The sequence below is a fragment of the Geotrypetes seraphini genome, chromosome 7 (genome assembly GCF_902459505.1).
Source record: "Geotrypetes seraphini chromosome 7, aGeoSer1.1, whole genome shotgun sequence".
Lineage (NCBI taxonomy): Eukaryota > Metazoa > Chordata > Amphibia > Gymnophiona > Dermophiidae > Geotrypetes > Geotrypetes seraphini.
Genome location: NC_047090.1, coordinates 152175830 through 152194232, shown reverse-complemented (window position 1 = coordinate 152194232; position 18403 = coordinate 152175830). Strand labels below are relative to the sequence as shown.

The following is an 18403-nucleotide window of genomic DNA, read 5'->3' as shown; positions in this document are numbered from 1 at the left end:
AAAAATGGCACCAGTTTTCTCCTATCAGCTCTAGTTTTTGAGTTACAGAACACGTGCCATATACCACTCTTCACTCTGCTCACCTATTATAAAATCAGGCTATTTTAATGTAGTATTTAAATTAATATCGTTTTAAGCATGAAGGAAACATAATAAAAAGGAAAAGGAAAATGTACAATGTGAAAATCTACTTATTTCATACCAAAAGCACAAGTTTATGATACAAACTTTCCAGTCATTTGACACCCAAGAAGCTCCTTTTGTAAGACTTCAGAAAGTGGGATCTGCCAGGACAATCCCGCATAAGATTCCAACAATAGTCTGCCATCATGTGTGCATCCCATCTTCCATGATATCATCTGCTTTCCATTGTTTTTATGTCTTGGTGAAATCTTTCACCTTGCTCTACGCTTAAGTCACCAATGTTCTCTGAAAAGCGATCTAAGTGACTATATAGATAATGGACTTTAACACTCATGTTACAGTCAAGCCTGTTGAAATGAAAGAGCATATCCTCTACTAATTTTGTCTAGTTGTCTGCCTTCTAATTTCCAAGAAAGTTTTTCACAACAAGAATAAATGAAGACCAGGCACATGAAATGATTTCATTCACTGATGCTATGAAATGTGGGTCATTTCTAAGTTGTCTGATCTGTGGACCATCGAAAATTCCTGCCTTCAGTTTTTCCGTGGTAAGTCCAGGTAACATATGTGCTATGTATTCAATGCGTGGACTGTCTTTATTCAAAGCCTTTACAAATTGTTTCATCAGGCCTAGCTTTATATGTAGTGGTGGCAGTACGATTCTATCTCATGCTACCAAAGATTCATTGATTATATTTTGTCCTCCAACCACCATATATTCCCTTGGAGGCCAATCTGTTCGTTAGTTTTGTATTTCTACTCTTTTTATAATAATGTACATCGCTTAGCAAACCGATTAAGCGATACATCAAATATTAATAAACTTGAACTTGAACTTGCCCAATGTTCATATTTGGCTCTACTATTCCAAAGGCATAAAAAAAACAAGGATACCATAACTAAGAAAGTAAAGCTGATGTGGTCTATCCAATGCAATTTTCTGAATCAGTGCCCCAAATAACCCCAGGAATAGGTCAAAAACCTAAGGCACCATGAAAAAAAAATTTTTTTGTTGGCCTGTGTAGTCAAAGAAATGAATATTCATGCTTGTATAATCATTTACATTAAATTAAAGCAATTTCTTCATATAGACCAGTGGAATGTGCTCTTATTTGGAAGAAGGCTTTGCAAATACTATATTATACAATATCTAACAATTATCTGTCAAGGCTAAAGAATTATATTGTAAAATACAGTAGTTCTACTGTTGAAATAAAGCATAAAATTTAATTACATGAAGGCTGCAATCTTAGACTTGTTGAGAATAATTCTGTCTGATCTCCTTCCAATGTACTCTCTCACTTGACAAGATTACTACACTTGCCTGACTCTCTTGGCTCCAACCCTTGCTGCCTCTTTGCCACACTGAACTCCTTACTCAAGGTCCCCCTCACCTCCAACCCCTCCATCATTTTCCCTCTAGACTATGACTGAGTTCTTTTACAACAAGGTTCACAAAATTAACTTTGAGTTCTCAACTGAACCACCTTCCTCAGCCCGCTCTACTAACTCCTCCTCATCCCTTGCCTTATCTTCCTTTCCTGAAACTACTAAGGAGGAAACTGCACATTTTCTTTCCTCCTCCAAACTCACCACCTGTTCTTCTGATCCCATGCCTACCCATCTACCCATCTACTTACCACTATCTCTCCTATTGTCATCCCTTCTATCTGCTATGCCTGATGCCTTCAAACATGCCGTTGTTACACCACTCCTCATAAAACCCTCACTGGACCCTACCTGCCCTTGACTTTCTTTCATCTCAAGCTATCCTAGACCTACTTCAATGGGGCTTCCGCCCTCTTCATTCTACATAAACTGCCCTTATGAAAGTCTCCAATGACCTGCTCCTGGCCAAATCCAAAGGTCTCTGTTCTGTCCTCATCCTTCTTGATCTATCTGCAGCTTTTGAGATGGTAAATAGAAGGTAAATCACCACTTACTCATCGATACACTGTCCTCGCTTGGATTTCAGGGCTCTATTATTGCATGGTTTTCTTCTTATTTCCCATCGCACCTTTAGAAAATGCTGTGGTGAATTCTCCTCCACCACTATCCTGTTATTAGTCAGTGTACCTTAGGGCCCTGACTTGAGACCACTTCTTTTCCCCATCTACACTACTTCTCTTGGTGCTCTAATCTCCTTCCATGGCTTTCAGTATCACTTTTATGCTAACGATCTATCTCTCTACACCTGAAATTTCAACAGACATTTAGGCCCAGGTTTCAACCTGCTTGTTTGACATTGCTACCTAAATGTCTCACTGCCATTTAAAATTAAACATGGCAAAGACTGAGCTTCTTATCTGTCCACCTGAACCCATTTCTCCTCTTCCCCCATTCTCTATTTCTGTGAACACCTTCATCCTCCCTGTCTCGCTGGCTTGCAACCTTGGAGTAATCTTTGACTCATCTCTCTCCTTTTCTTCAGATATCCAACAGACTGACAAACCTGTCATTTCTCTACAACATTACTAAAATCAGATCCTTTCTTTCTGAGCACACTGCCAAGACCCTCATCACCTCTCGCCAAGACTACTTCAACCTGCTTCTCACTGGCTTTCCGCTAAACCATCTCTCTCCCCTTCAATCTGTTCAGAACTCTGCTGCACATCTCATATTCCACCAATGTCGCTATGCCTATAGTACCCCTCTCGCCAAGTCACTTCATTGGCTCCCTATTCATTTCCGCATTCAATTCAAACTCCTCTTACTGACCTACAAGTGTATTCGCTCTGCAGCTCCTCAGTATCTCTCCTCTCTCCCCATGCTCCCCCCTACCCCCAGGCATTCCACTCATCAGATAAGTCTCTCTTATCTGTACCCTTCTTCTCTACGGCCAACTCCAGACTCTATCCCTTCTACTTTGCTGCCCTGTAAGCCTGGAACTGCCTGACTCAGTACATCAAGCTCTGTCTCTTGCAGTGTTCAAGTCCAGACTCAAAACCCACTTCTTTGAAGATGTTTTCAATTCCAAACTCCAACCCAACTTCTAAACATCAATTTCTGTCTTGTAATTCCCTCTGTAATTCCCCTACCTACTAAGCACCAGCGTCTGTCTTGTCATTCCCTTTGCAGTTCCCCCACCTGAGCACTGTGTACTGATGAACCTTCTTATCCAGTTTGTCTGTCTTGACCAGATTGTACGCTTTTTTGACCAAGGACTGTCTCTTCTATGTTTTGATGTACAGCACTGCGTATGTCTAGTAACACTATAGAAATGATTAGTAGAATATGCTGCCTGCATAAGTTGAAGTAATACTATCATTTAAACCGAAAGCGAAAAATAATGTTCAAAAAGATAATATTTCACTAATCTGAACTGTCTCATTATTTATTTATATACCACCTTTCAATGAAGACTGTCTAAGTGGTTTACATCAGGTACTCAAGCATTTTTCCTTATCTGTCTTGGTGGATTCACATACCTGGGGCAATGAAAAATTAAGTGACTTGCCCAGAATCTTAAGGAGCAGTAATTTGGTCTTCATATATGAGAGTGGAGTTCAATAAGACTCCCAGAACTCTGGTAGTCTTTTCAACTTTCAGAAGAGTACCAGTTTATAAAGTTATAAATGAAGGAATGTTAGATAACTGATTATGAAACCAAAGAACCTTTGTCTTACTTGTATTTAGTTTCAATTTTTAAGACCCAGCCCATTTCTCAATTCTGGCTACACAGTCTGAGATCTTAATACCTGTCACATTCAAACTCAAAGGAATTAATAAGTGTCTCCAAGTGTGTATTGCCTAATTCAAATAAACTATATTCAAGAATCCTGGGCAATCAAGTGGAATAAGAAGCAGTGATTTTATTAAAGTCGACTATCTTTCTGCTGCTAAAATCTTAAGAGTTTGCTTCATTTGACACAAGAGCAAAGCTGAAGAAAAGGATTACCTGGACGGAACTGCTTTACCAAAACAAAGCACTGCCGAGTAATATTGAAAATCAGGATTGAAACGCTGGGGATAGAAAAAGAAAACAAATCACTGCATTGTGATGAGACCACTCTGGATTTATATTTATATTTCATCACTTTTAACATTGTTTTCCTATTTTTTTTTTTATTGTTCAGAATTAACTTTGCAGTATGTAGCAAGAATATAAATCATAGTGTCTTCCCTTTTACAAAACTGTAGCATAGTTTTTAACGCCGGTCGCAGCAGTAACAGCTCCGATACTCATAGAATTCCTATGAACATCGGAGCAGTTATCGCCATGGATGGCGATAAAAACTGTGCTATGGTTTTATAAAAAAGGGGGGGGGGGTTGGGGGTTATATTAGTCATACTCAGGAAATGGTCTTTTACTAAAATGAATTTAGGGGGAATTCATCAATGCGTGCTAAATCGCTAAATTCCTCCCTAAGTTTTTAACACATGAATTAAGATGCCACAAACTGCTAATGCAGGTTCCATAGTGGCATGATGGTTTGTGTGTGCTAATTGACATATTAAGTGCATATTCTATTCTATATAACATTTATAGCCCGCTCTAATCTTCAATCAGATTCTAGGCAGATAACAATATTTAAAAATAATACATCAAAGTTATCAGCAAATTTACAATAAATCAATGAAAATACAGTAAAACCTCGGTTTGCGAGTAACGCAGTTTGCAAGTGTTTTGCAAGATGAGCAAAACACTCCAGCAAACTGTGATTCACAAACCAACCATTGCTTCGGTACACGAGCACTTATGCGCCACCCGTGAGCCTCTGCCGGTTGGTGTTTACTCTTCCTTTCTTTGTCTGCAGCAATTCCAGCCCGAGGCCACGCTACCAAGGTACAGAAGGCAAAGGCTGCATACGCAGAAACACCAGCAACACATCCACCGCCGCTGCTGACTCAAACATTGCCAGAGTCTGAGAATGCCAGAGCGGTTGCGCAGATGCCCGGGTTCATAGTCAGTCGCGCGCGAGACACCAGCATGCCGACAATGGAGGGCAGACAATTCAGTGCAAGACACCAGTGCGCTGCAGGAAAACTTAGTTTTAAAGAGCTCTGAAGCGGGGTGTGAGTGGGGAACCCCCCACTTTACTGCATAGTGTTCGCGTTGCTGTTGGGGGGGGGGTTTGGAACCCTCCATTATAGAGAAAACGGAACTTTTTCCAATTTTGGGGGGGAAAAGTTCCATTTTCTCTATAATGTGGGGAGTTGCACCCCACACACTCACACACCCCCAACGGCAGCGCAAACAGTATGCAATAAAGGGGGGGTTCCCCCCACACTCCCCGTCGGAGCTCTTTAAAACTAAGTTTTCCCACGGCGCGCTTGTGTTTTGTGCCAAATTGTCAGCGCTCGATTGTCAGCGCGCTGGTGTCTGGCACGCGATTGTCCCGTCACTGATGCCCATCCTCCCACCAGCTACCCGTGCACTTATTCAGCTGCTTCCCACCCAACTGCAGGGCACCGGCAACTGAAACCGAGCTCGGGACTGCTGCCGTTTCACCATAAAAAGGGCAATCCTCTGCTCGACTTGCTTTCCCGAACTGAGGCTGGCGTTGGGTTGCTAAAAAGGTGACCGCTGACTAGAAAGGACTCCACTGGAGGACCTGTGACTGTTAGAGGCAGAGACGCTGGCAGCCAACTAGTGGGTGACGCTTGACGAAGGACTTTGCAGGTGACAGTGGTGCTCCCGACACTGGATGAGCTGGAAGTGAAGGAGGTGAGCCAGACGATGAGGGAGGTACAGTAGTCGGTCTTCTTGTTTGTTCCGGCTCCTTTTGGCTTGGCTAAGGAATTGGGTTTAATTTCCTCTGCAGCAGCTTGTGACTCTGGGCAAAGTCACTTAACCCTCCCTCTTCTGCGTCTATTTACTACCGGTACAAGTTTTGGGGATGTGTAACGAATCTTCTGAGCTTCTATTGTTTTCTATGGGGAAATGTGCTTTGATATACGAGTACTTTGGATTACGAGCATGCTTCTGGAATGAATTATGCTTGCAAACCAAGGTACCACCGTAATGAGGTTTTTAAAAATTTTCAAAAGATATAACATAAAGAAACTTCCCTTAATTCAGTAGGTAGATCATTCCAAAGTTTGGTTCCTATATATTCAAAAGATTTACTCATCAAAGACCTCATACAAATATATTTACTTGGGGGAAAATTCTATAAGAGGTGCCTAAAGATAGATGCCTAAATAAATAGGCGCCTAACTTAATTAGTAAACTGGCTTCAATAATGAGCTTTAACAAAAATAAAATTTAATTGGGAGATAAGCACCTGTTTTCTTAGGCATGATACACTATCTTCTTAAGATATCAAAAAAATGCTTTAGGGAAAAGGAATAGAGTGGAGGCAAGAAACTTTCTATACTCCTAAATATCACAATGTTAATAAAATATTAGTAGTGAAAACGGGGTCCTCAGTGTGAGGTGATAAGCTCTATAGAGCAAGTACAAGGCTCAATCAAATGTTTAAGTAACATTGGCCAGAAACTCCACATTTCAAGCCACAGACCATCATAGGTTACCCCGGCTGTCTGTGCTCATTCAGTGAAAGCAGTGATCTAATCAATCAATAATAATTAAATTTTTTAAAAAAAAGTTTCAGCCCCTACTTTGTTAGCCAAATGGAGAAATTCACAGCGATGATATTGTTTCATTCAATGAAAGAAATATATTCAAAAAGTACAACGGCTGAAAAAAGCCACTTAGCTGAGTAAGAGTCTGGTTACGAGCCTGTCATGAATCCACTGAGATCAAAGATGTGAATTGCTCAGGAGCTAAAGAGTTAGTCTTCTTTCAAATCCAAACAAGCTTGATTTCAAGGCAACTGAGCCTCTTCATCAGGGACTGCCGAGACTCCAGCCTGGCAAGGCTGAAGGACGCTGTAGACGCCGCTGGACCGTGAGGCAAAACGAGGGGCTATCTTTTTAGGCATGATTCTACAAAAGATAGATGCTTATTGCATGATGCCTATTGGCACCTAATACCAAAGTAGGCGTGTTTAGGGGTGGAGAAAGACTTAGGCACTGCCAGGCTTGATTCTCTAAATGACTTAGGTGCCTATAATGTAAGCCTTTAAATCCCTGGTGTACATTACAGGTGCTAAGTTTTAAGTTAGGTGCTGCTAAGCATGATTTTGTAATGGGTGCCTAAGTGTGATTGACATGCAATAGGCACCTAACTTTGGGCGTTGATCTTTCTTAGACACCCATTACAGAATCTGGCCCATGTTGAATAACTAAGCTTCAAAGAATGCTGGAAATGAGAAGCAATCCTGTGTGCAATTCTGGTCATTATATCTCAAAAAAGATCGTATACAGTTCAAGATTTTTTTACTGACCTACAAGTGTGTTCATTCTGCTGCCCCTCAATATCTCTCCTCGCTTCTCTCTCCTTATACACCTCCCAGAGAACTCCGTTCTTCAGATAAGCTGCTCTTAGCTTTACCCTTCTGCTCCACTGCCAATTCCAGACTTTATTCCTTTCATCTAGCTGCCCCCTATGCCTGGAATAAATTACCTGAGTTTGTCAGTCAAGCCCCTTCCCTTCCTTTGTTTAAAAGCAGACTGAAAATCCACCCTTTTGATATAGTTTTCAATCCTTAACCCTATTCCTCTGCCCTCCAACCCAGCCAACAGATAAACTGTTCCCCTTAACTGTATCCACGACATCCTGTTTGTCTGTCTTGGCTGTTTAGATTGTAAGCTCTTTCAAGCAGGGACTGTTTTCTTCTTCTTTGAAACTCTGTGCAGTGCTGCGTGCGTCTTGTAGCGCTATAGAAATAATTAATAGTAGCAGTAGTAGTAGTAATTAGAAAAAGTACAGAGAAGAGCGACAAAAATGCAAAAGGGGGCCATTTCCCTATGCAGAAAGGCTAAAGTGGCTAGGGCTCTTCAACTTGGAGAAGAGAAAGCTCAAGAGTGATGTGATAGAGGTTTATAAAATACTAAGCGACATTGAAAGGATAGATGTGAATTGCTTGTTTACGCTTTTCAAACATACTAGGACTAGGGGGCATGCGATGAAACTACTAAGTAATAGATTTGAAACATAAAGAGAAAATATTTCTTCACACAATGTGTAATTAAACTCTGGAATTCATTGCCAGAGAATGTGGTGAAATCAGTTAGCTTAGCAGGGTTTAAAAAACAAACAAACAAACCACAGTAACATAGTAAATGACAGCAGATAAAGACTCAAGTGGTCCATCCAGTCTGCCCAACCATATATGCTTCATAAATTAATTATTTAGTTTAATTGGTTCTTTTTCTTAGATATTTCTGGGCCAGAAACCTGGAGCCCTGCCAGTAGTGTGCTTAGGTTTCATCTACTGGAGTCTCCATCAAAGCTCACTCCAGCCCATCTTAACCATCCCAGTCATCGAAACCCTCCCCAGCCCGACCTCAACTGGCAAGCCTGCCTAGTACTGGCCTTAGTTCCTTCAATGTATACCCATTATTTTCTGATTAGAGATCCGCTGTGTTCATCCCACGCTTGTTTGAATTCTGTCACTGTTTTCTTCTCTACCACCTCCCTCTGGAGTGCATTCTATGCATCAACCACCCTCTCTGTAAAGAAGAATTTCCTAACATTACTCTTGAATCTACCACCCCTCAACCTGAAATTATGCCCTCTGGTTTTACCATTTTCCTTTCTCTGGAATAGATGTTGTTCTACGTTAATACCTTAGGCCATTATTGAGATGGCTTGGGGAAATCCACTGCTTACTCCTAGGATAAGCAGCATAAAATATGTTTTACTACTTGGGATCTGGTTAGGTATTTGAGACCTGGGTTGGCCACTGATGGAAACAGGGTACTGGATTTGATGGACCTTCAATCTGTCCCAGCATGGTAATTCTTATGTTCCTACTTACTGCAAAGGATAAATATCTTAATAAACCTTCAGGGGGCAAGAGGTAGGTGGGTCATTGAGTGGAGAGGTAACCTAATGGTTAGTGCAGTGGCCTAAAAACCAGGGAAAATGGGTTTGATTCCCACTGCAGCTCCTTGTGACTTTAGGCAAGTCACCTAACCTTCCAATGTCCTCGGGGGCCTGGTGTAGTTATAGAATACTAGAGTAAACTAGTATTGGCACACTTAACATTTGGAAGTACACTAGCCATAGACCTGGCAGAACTGTGGCTGCCTATATGTGGCAGTATTCTGTAAGTTAGGCACATAAGTGAGTGCCCCACCCATGTCATATGCACACTCATGATTATGCCTTTTGTGTATTTGCTCACTAAAGCACATAAGTGGTCTATTATAGAATAGTACTAGAAGCTTTAATGTGCATAAGAACTGGCTTGATCAAGGGGGCACTGACCACCCCGGGCACCATTTTGATAGGGGTGCCAGCACCTCTCTGCCCTGCCATGCCACACTCATGCCATCCCTCCCCACCCCGTATCTCTATAGATCAACACTCACACTCTCCCTTCCCCCCACGTATCTCTGTAAATTTTGGCCAGCACAAACAACTTCTCCTGTCTGTTGTTTGCGCTGGCCTGGTTCCCCTCTGAATCACTTCCTGGTTGTGGGGCCAAGAAGTGACATCAAAGGGAAACACAATGCTGGCACAAGCGGCATGCTGGAGAAGTCACTCATGCTGGCAAAGATTTACAGAGGTATATGGGAGGAAGGGAGAGTGTGAGTATGGAGTGGGGGTTGGAAGGAGTGGGGAATGCAGAAGGAGCGGTGGGGGGAGAGGAGGGCACAGGAGGGGCATTTACTTTTCTGTATATTTAGTCACTCAAGGGGCATGTAACTTGATATATAAATAAAGTAACTGGGCAACAGAGTTTCCTTCGCTATTTGTTTACTACTTTCCGAGTTTCTGGGAAGTTGGTATCTCCTTGGGACTGCCCCTAACGGGCTAGATTCAGTAAATGGCACTCAAAATTATTAAGGGAAAATCAGAGGATGATTTTCAGGTTGAACACCATACATCTATATCAGTGGTCTCAAACTCAAACCCTTTCCGGGGCCACATTTTGGATTTGTAGGTACTTGGAGGGCCGCAGAAAAAATAGTTAATGCCTTATTAAAGAAATGACAATTTTGCATGAGGTAAAACTCTTTATAGTTTATAAAACTTTCCTTTAACAGTTAAAAGGAAAGATATATAAACTATAAAGCAATGTTACTTACCGTAACAGTTGTTATCCAGGGACAGCAGGCAGCTATTCTCACTAGTGGGTGATGTCATCCGACAGAGCCCCGATACGGACATCTTGCAAGCATGTCTTGCTTGAAGAAACTCAGAAGTTTCGAGATGCCCGCACCGCGCATGCGCCAGTGCCTTTCCGCCCGATGGTCCGGGCGTGTCTCCTCAGTTCAGGTAGCTAGCAGAGAAGCCAACCCAGGGGAGGTGGGTGGGACGTGAGAATAGCTGCCTGCTGTCCCTGGATAACAACTGTTACGGTAAGTAACATTGCTTTATCCCAGGACAAGCAGGCAGGTATTCTCACTAGTGGGTGACCTCCAAGCTAACCTCAATGGGATGGAGGGAGAGTTGGCAACTTAGGAGAACAAATTTTGTAACACAGTTTGGCCAAACTGCCCATTCCGTCTGGAGAAAGTATCCAGACAATAATGAGAGGTGAACGTATGAACCGAGGACCAAGTGGCAGCCCTACAAATCTCCTCAATCGGTGTCGATCTGAGGAAGGCTACAGAGGCTGCCATTGCTCTGACCCTATGTGCTGTGACCTTACAGGGAAGGGGTAATCCAGCCTGGGCATAGCAGAAAGAGATACAAGCCGCCATCCAGTTGGAGATGGTGCGCTTCGATACAGGTCGTCCCAACTTGTTTGGATCAAAGGAGACGAAAAGTTGAGGAGCAGTTCTGTGTGGTTTGGTGCGATCCAAGTAGAAAGCCAAAGCACGTTTACAGTCCAGAGTGTGAAGAGCTGATTCTCCAGGATGAGAATGAGGCTTTGGAAAGAACACTGGAAGCACAATGGATTGTTTGAGGTGAAATTCAGAGACCACTTTAGGCAAGAATATCGGGTGAGTGCGAAGGACCACCTTGTCATGATGGAATACTGTGAAAGGTGGGTCCGCCACCAAGGCCTGAAGCTCACTGACCCTGCGAGCAGATGTGAGGGCCACCAGAAAAACCACTTTCCAAGTGAGAAACTTTAGTGGAGCCTTGCTCAGAGGCTCAAAAGGAGGTTTCATAAGCTGAGAAAGGACAACATTTAGATCCTAAACCACTGGAGGCGGTTTGAGAGGAGGAATGACATGAAAAAGTCCTTTCATAAATCTGGAAACCACAGGATGAGAAGAGAGAGGTTTCCCTTGTAGAGGCTGATGGAAAGCCGCAATAGCACTCAGGTGGACTCGTATAGATGTCGACTTGAGACCAGACTGAGACAGATGTAAAAGATAGTCCAAAACAGAGGATAGGGAGGCTCGCTGAGGCTCCTTAGAATTGGAAATACACCATGAAGAAAATCTAGTCCATTTTTGGGAGTAGCATTGACGAGTAGCAGGCTTCCTGGAAGCCTCCAAGACATCCCTCACCGCCTGGGAAAACTGGTGCGGAGTTACGTTGAGAGGAACCAAGCTGTCAGGTGGAGAGACTGCAGGTTGGGATGAAGCAGAGACCCCTGATGCTGAGTAAGCAGTGAAGGAAACACTGGAAGTAGGTACGGTTCCCTGCTGCTGAGTTGAAGTAGAAGGGAGAACCAAGGTTGCCTGGGCCACCGAGGAGCTATCAGAATCATGGTGGCATGTTCGGACTTCAGTTTGACTAGAGTCTTTTGAATGAGAGGGAATGGCGGAAACGCATACAGAAAGCGATGCCCCCAATCCAGCAGAAAAGCATCTGCCTCGAGGCGATGAGGAGCGTAGATCCTGGAGCAAAACTGAGGCAGCTTGAAATTGTGGGGAGCCGCAAAGAGGTCTATCTGAGGCGTCCCCCACTGAGCAAAGATCTGATGAAGGGGCTTGGAGTGGAGTGTCCATTCGTGAGGCTGGAGAAGACGACTCAGTTTGTCCGCCAAGACATTGTCCCTCCCCTGAATGTAGACAGCTTTGAGGAAGGTGTTGTGGCGAACCGCCCAATCCCAGACTCTGAGAGCTTCCTGGCAGAGGGAGGCCGAGCCCGTGCCCCCTTGCTTGTTGACATAATACATGGCAACCTGATTGTCGGTGCGAATGAGGACCACCATGTCGTGAAGCAGATGTTGAAAAGCTTGAAGAGCATTGAAGATGGCTCTAAGCTCCAGAAGATTGATTTGATGGAGTCGGTCCGCACAGGTCCAGAATCCCTGAGTGCGAAGCCCATCCAGATGCGCTCCCCAGGCATAGGTCGAGGAATCGGTTGTGAGAACCTTCTGGTGGGGAGGAGAATGAAACAGCAAACCTCTGGATAGATTCGAAGAGGTCATCCACCAGAGCAGAGACTGCCGAAGAGCAGGAGTGACTGTGATGTGTCGAGTCAACGGATCCGACACCTGAGTCCACTGAGATGCCAGGGTCCACTGAGGAATTCTGAGGTGGAGTCTGGCAAACGGCGTCACATGAACTGTAGAGGCCATGTGGCCCAGGAGGACCATCATGTGTCTCGCTGAGATGGTCTGGCGAGAAGACACAGACTGGCAGAGATGAAGAAGAGCATCCATGCGCTGAGAAGGAAGGAATGCTCTGAGACATACGGTATCCAGGACAGCCCCGATGAAGGGAAGAGACTGGGTCGGCTGTAGATGAGACTTGGGAAAGTTGATCTCGAATCCCAAACTCTGCAGGAACAGAATCGTTGACAGGGTCGCTGAGAGGACCCCCGAGGCCGAGGGAGCCTTGATCAGCCAGTCATCGAGGTAGGGGAATACCTGAAGACCTTGGTTCTGGAGGGCCGCGGCCACCACCACCAGACATTTGGTGAAGACTCTGGGGGGGACGAAGACAGGCCGAATGGAAGCACTCGATACTGCAGATGGAGATGTCCCACCCGAAATCTGAGGAACTTGCGAGAGGCCGGATGAATGGGAATATGAGTGTAGGCCTCCTTGAGATCCAGAGAGCATAACCAGTCGTTCTGCTCGAGGAGGGGGTAGAGAGAAGCAAGTGTCAGCATGCGAAACCTCTCTTTGACTAGGAATTTGTTGAGGACCCTGAGGTCCAAAATGGATCGCAGGTCGCCCGTCTTCTTCGGAACAAGGAAGTACCGGGAGTAAAACCCCTGGTTCAGTTGGTCCGTCGGAACCGGCTCCACGGCACGAAGCCAGAGCAAAGCCTGAGCTTCCTGAAGAAGAAGGGCGGTGTGAGTCAAGTTGGAAGGATACTCTCTTGGAGGGTGGTCCGGAGGGACCCGATGGAAATGAAGAGAGTATCCTTCCTTGATGATAGTAAGGACCCAGAGGTCGGTTGTTATGGCCTCCCAGCGATGATAAAAATGATGGAGGCGCCCTCCGATGGGAAAAACAGGGGGAGACAGAACGAGGTTGGTTATGCCCTCGACGAGACAGTCAAAAAGGCTGAGTGGTCTTAGGGACAGCAGGCGACTGAGACTTAGGCTGACCCTTCTGGGGAGGCTGACGCTTCGCCGGTTGCCTCGCAGGTGGAGTTTGCCTCGGCTGATAACGCCTCTGATAAATCAACGGCGGACGAGAAGGTCGAGACTGCTGAGGCTTAGGCTTCGGCCGAAGGATAGATTGGAAGGACTTTTCGTGGTCAGACAAATTCTTCGTGACAGTCTTGATGGATTCGTCAAAAAGATCCGCCCCAGCACACGGGACGTTTGCCAGGCGGTCCTGAAGATTTGGGTCCATATCAATGGTCCGCAACCAGGCCAACCGGCGCATCGCCACCGAGCAGGCCGCCGCTCGGGCTGAGAGCTCGAACACATCATAGGCAGATTGCATTAACTGAAGCCGAAGTTGGGACAGCGAAGCAACCACTTCCTCAAACTCAAACCTAGCCTGGGACTCGATGTATGGTGTGAACTTCCGAAGCACAGGTAGAAAAAATTCCAAGTAGGCTGCAAAGTGGAAATTGTAATTCAGGACTTGAGACGCCATCATCGAATTCTGATAGATGCGTCGACCAAACTTATCCATGGTTCTGCCCTCGCGGCCCGGAGGCACTGAAGCATAGACCTGGCCAGGATGAGACCGCTTGAGCGAGGATTCGACCAGGAGGGACTGGTGAGAAAGCTGAGGACCCTCGAAGCCTTTATGATGCACCGTGCGGTACCGCGCATCCAATTTGCAAGGGACCGCAGGGACAGAGTAAGGAGACTCGAAGCATCGCATGAAGGTCTGGTCGAGGAGCTTGTGCAGGGGAAGCCGCAAGGACTCTGCCGGAGGACGAGGCAAGTGCATGGTATCGAGGTACTCCTTGGAATATCGAGACCCAGCATCGAGAGTAATGTCCATGTCATCTGCCATCTGCCTGAGGAACGATGAAAAGGACAGTTGGTCCGCCGTCGCCGGTCTGCGAGACGGACTAGAAGAAGAAGAGGCTTCAGGCTCCAGAGAGGCCTGCGAGCAACAGGACGAGTAGAAAACCTCGGGGTCCTCGAACTCCGGGCCCGGATGAGGAGACCCAGTCGAAGCAGCATACCCCAACCGAGGCAATTTCTTCTGAGGCGAGATGGTCGAGTGCCGAGAGGAATGCTTCGAAGAATGTCTGGATCGATGCCTGGAAGGGGATCGAGCCCGTCTGTGAGAAACTGGGTCAGACGCCTCCAAGGAGCAGATCGGACTCGATGCCGTCGATCGCAGAGGCGGAAGAGTCGGTGCCTCCCCTGATGCCGCCCAGGCTTGATAGGGGGTTCGGAAGAACTCGTCCTGCTTCCTGCTATGCCCAGGACTGGGTGGCCCCGAAGGTGGACGCCACACTGAGTCATGGGGCGGAGTAATCGGTTCCAAGGGAGGCAGGTCACTAAACGAGGTTTTCCTCGAGGGGATGGGCTCCAAGGGAGGCATATCACTAAGGGAGGCCCTCCTCGAGGGAATCGGTTCCAAAAGAGGCACAGCACTAACGGAGGACCTCCTCGAGGACCCGGACACCGCTCGCCGCTCCTCCTCACCGAGCAACGAGGTCGTGCGGCGAGGAGGAGGGGGCGGTCCGCCCCTCGAAGCCAAAGCTGGGAGGTCACCCTGGATGGTGGCAATCAGTCGAGGCCCCATGGTCTGCATGAGCTCCACGAACTGAGCCTCCAGAAGGGACCGCAACGAAGCCGATATGGAGGGATCCGCACCAAAAGGGGGCCCTTCCGCACGGTCTCCGCGCTCCTTCGGTGCTGCGTGCTTCTGCTTGCCAGTCTTCGGCACCTTGAGCACCACCGGTGGAACTGTAGGGGTCGATACCTGCTCCGAGGAGACGGAGGAAGGCTCCGGCGCCGAAGCCGGGGCCGAAAACCGGTGTGAACGATGCCGGTTTCAGGAGGCCCGAAGCAGCCGGGGAGGCAGCGGGCTTCGCTGAAGGAGTCGAAGCACCCGTCGATGTCGAAGCTGCAGGATCCGATGAAGCTTCCATCTTGAACATGGACTCCCACAGTAGACAGCGGCGCTTAAACGCTCTCGCCATCAGAGTGGAGCAAGGCCGGCACGATTTCGGGAAGTGATCCGGTCCCAGACACTGTAAGCAGCGTCGATGAGGGTCCGTGAGCGAAATCGCGCGCTGGCACTTGCTACACTTTTTGAAACCGGTAATCGGCCGGGACATAGGCCGGAAAAGCTCCGCCGCAAGGTCGAAGGCGCGGTGCCCCAGCCACGCGGCCGACCCGGTATCGGAAGGAAAAATTTTTTTTTTTTTTAAAAAGAAATCAAAGAAAGAAATAAATGCACAGGAGAGCCAAAAGAACTCAACCCGCGGCAAAATAGAAGGCAAAAAAAGAGATTCAATGGGCACAAATTGAAGATAGACTTCTCAGCTCCGCGGAAGAAAAAGAACTGAGGAGACACGCCCGGACCATCGGGCGGGAAGGCACTGGCGCATGCGCGGTGCGGGCATCTCGAAACTTCTGAGTTTCTTCAAGCAAGACATGCTTGCAAGATGTCCGTATCAGGGCTCTGTCGGATGACATCACCCACTAGTGAGAATACCTGCCTGCTTGTCCTGGGATAAAGAGTTTTACCTCATGCAAAATTGTCATTTCTTTAATAAGACATTAACTATTTTTTCTGCGGCCCTCCAAGTACTCTATTTTTTTCTGCAGCACTCACATTTAAAGTTCAATATCTTTTCTTTCTCAAAACTGGCACATTTCAATCACTAAATTGAAAATAAAATCATTTTCTTACCTTTGTTTGGGAATTTCATCAGTCTCTGGTTGCACTTTATTTTTCTGACTGTGCATCCAATACTTCTTCCCTTCTTTCAGCCTCCTGTATGCTTCCTCTCCTCCAGACCTCATTCCCTCCCCCAACTTTTTCTTTCTTTCTCTGTCTGTCTTTCTCTGATTCCGTGCCCCATTTTTTGCTTTGTTTCTGGTTCCCTGTCCCCTTCCTTCCTTCTTCCTTCCTCCGTGCCCCATTTTTTGCTTTTTTTTCTGGCTCCCTGTCCCCACCCCACCTTCTTTCTTTCTTTTTTTCCTTCCTTCCTGCCCTCCCCCATGCCACTGCCGCCGCGGAATAGGCTGCTGCTGCAGCCGCTATCGGGAACAGGCCATCTCCCTGCTTCTCTTCTGCACGGGGCCGACCAACTCTCGCTGCCCGATGTCAATTCTAACGTCGGAAAGGACGTTCCGGGCAGCCAGGCAGCGATTGGCTAGCCAGAACGTCCTCTCGACATCAGAATTGACGTCGGACCGCCAGAGTTGGTCGGCCCTGCAGGGAAGAGAACAGTGGACCGCCCCCCCCCTTGGTACGCCACTGGAGCAGCAGCGTGTCTGGCAGCTCGTTAGTTCAAAGCCGCGGGTGGCGGCTCCTTGCGAGATCCGCGCCTGCGTCTGAAGCCTCTCTGATGTTGTGACATCAGAGAGGCTTCTGATGCAGGAGTGGATAGCGCAAGGAGCCGCCAACCCGCGGCTTTGAGCGAACGAGCCGGCTGCTGCTCCAAAAGGAAGAGAATGATGCCTCCAGACTGCGGGCCACAAATAAAACCAGGAGAGCCACATAGTTGATGCCAATTGAGGGTGTAACCCACCTAGGCTATTTGTGGAACCCACTGATCTGAGGTTACAAGGTGCCACCTTTCTTGGATAAAATTCAGCCTCCCTTCTACTGGCAGGCCATCCAAAGTGGAGACTTTTATGGTAGCTATACTCTCTTGAAGCTAGTCATAAGCTCATCCCTTGCTTTGACTCAGGAGCTTGCTGGGTCTTCTGTGTCTCTACTGCAAATGATAGGAGCAGAGAAGCTGGGATGGGTCTGCTGCTGAAGATGGGAGGAAGGGTGAACCTATGCCTTTGAGAGTAGTAGGTTTCCTTTTGATTCCCAATGGAGACCTTCTAAGATGTGGAGGATACAGAAGGAATGGACCAAATCAGGGAGTTGATGGTATCCATCCTTTTCTTCCTTTTTTTTTTAATGAAATTTTGAAATTTTCCACAAGAATACACTTGTACAAGAAATACAGAAAAGAATAAGTAATAAGAAAAGGAAACATCAGGGAAAAGTAATTATCAAATCTTCATTAAACCATTATTAGAGGGGGCTAAGCCAAAGAAAAAGTGAAGAGAACCATTAATAAGAAAAAAAGGGTAAAAATGAATGAAAGACCTAACCACATTGTTTCATCATTCTTCTTAACTCCATTCTACAGAAGCTAGATAACTCCAGAAACCATTTTCTTCATATCCAATAAGGCTCTAAATTGTTCAGATGAAAAAAATACATATTGCACTCCAAGATATTTAATCATGCATTTTCACGGATATGCCAGTAGAAATGAAGCACTAAGAGACACAATTTCAGATCTCAACACCAAGAAAAATTTCCTTCTTTCTTGTGTTTGTATTGAAATATCTGGAAATATCCAAATCTTTTTTCCCCAAAAAATGTTACATGGGAATTATGAAAAAAAGTCTCAGTACAGTGTTCATATCTTGTTTGAAAATAAATGACACAATTAATGTAGCTCTTTCAGAAATCTCAGATAGAGAAGTTTCAAGTAATTCTGTGACATTCAAAGCCTCTCCTTCATTGGATCTCATATCATCTGTCTCTGAATTTCCTCTCAAATTTTTCTTCATAGAAACATAATATATTTGATTTACTAGTGGAATATTATCAGGGGAAGTTTCAAAATCTCTATAAGATATTTCTCAAAGGTTTCCATGGGAGTTATCACCACAGACTTTCAAAAATTTAGGAGACATAGATTCAGTTTATGATTATAATACTCTATCTGC

General features: G+C 45.8%; 1 protein-coding gene across 7 annotated transcripts in view; it reads right to left on the bottom strand.

The window, feature by feature from the left end:
- The window catches only part of NUDT14 (nudix hydrolase 14), a 157715-nt gene that overhangs the window by 42684 nt on the left and 96628 nt on the right, over window positions 1-18403 (bottom strand). For all 7 annotated transcript variants that reach the window (XM_033951961.1, XM_033951954.1, XM_033951957.1 and 4 more), the window contains one exon: window positions 4043-4107. In XM_033951961.1, coding sequence (XP_033807852.1) covers window positions 4043-4107 — 65 coding nt within the window. The remainder of the gene's footprint in view (window positions 1-4042; window positions 4108-18403) is intronic.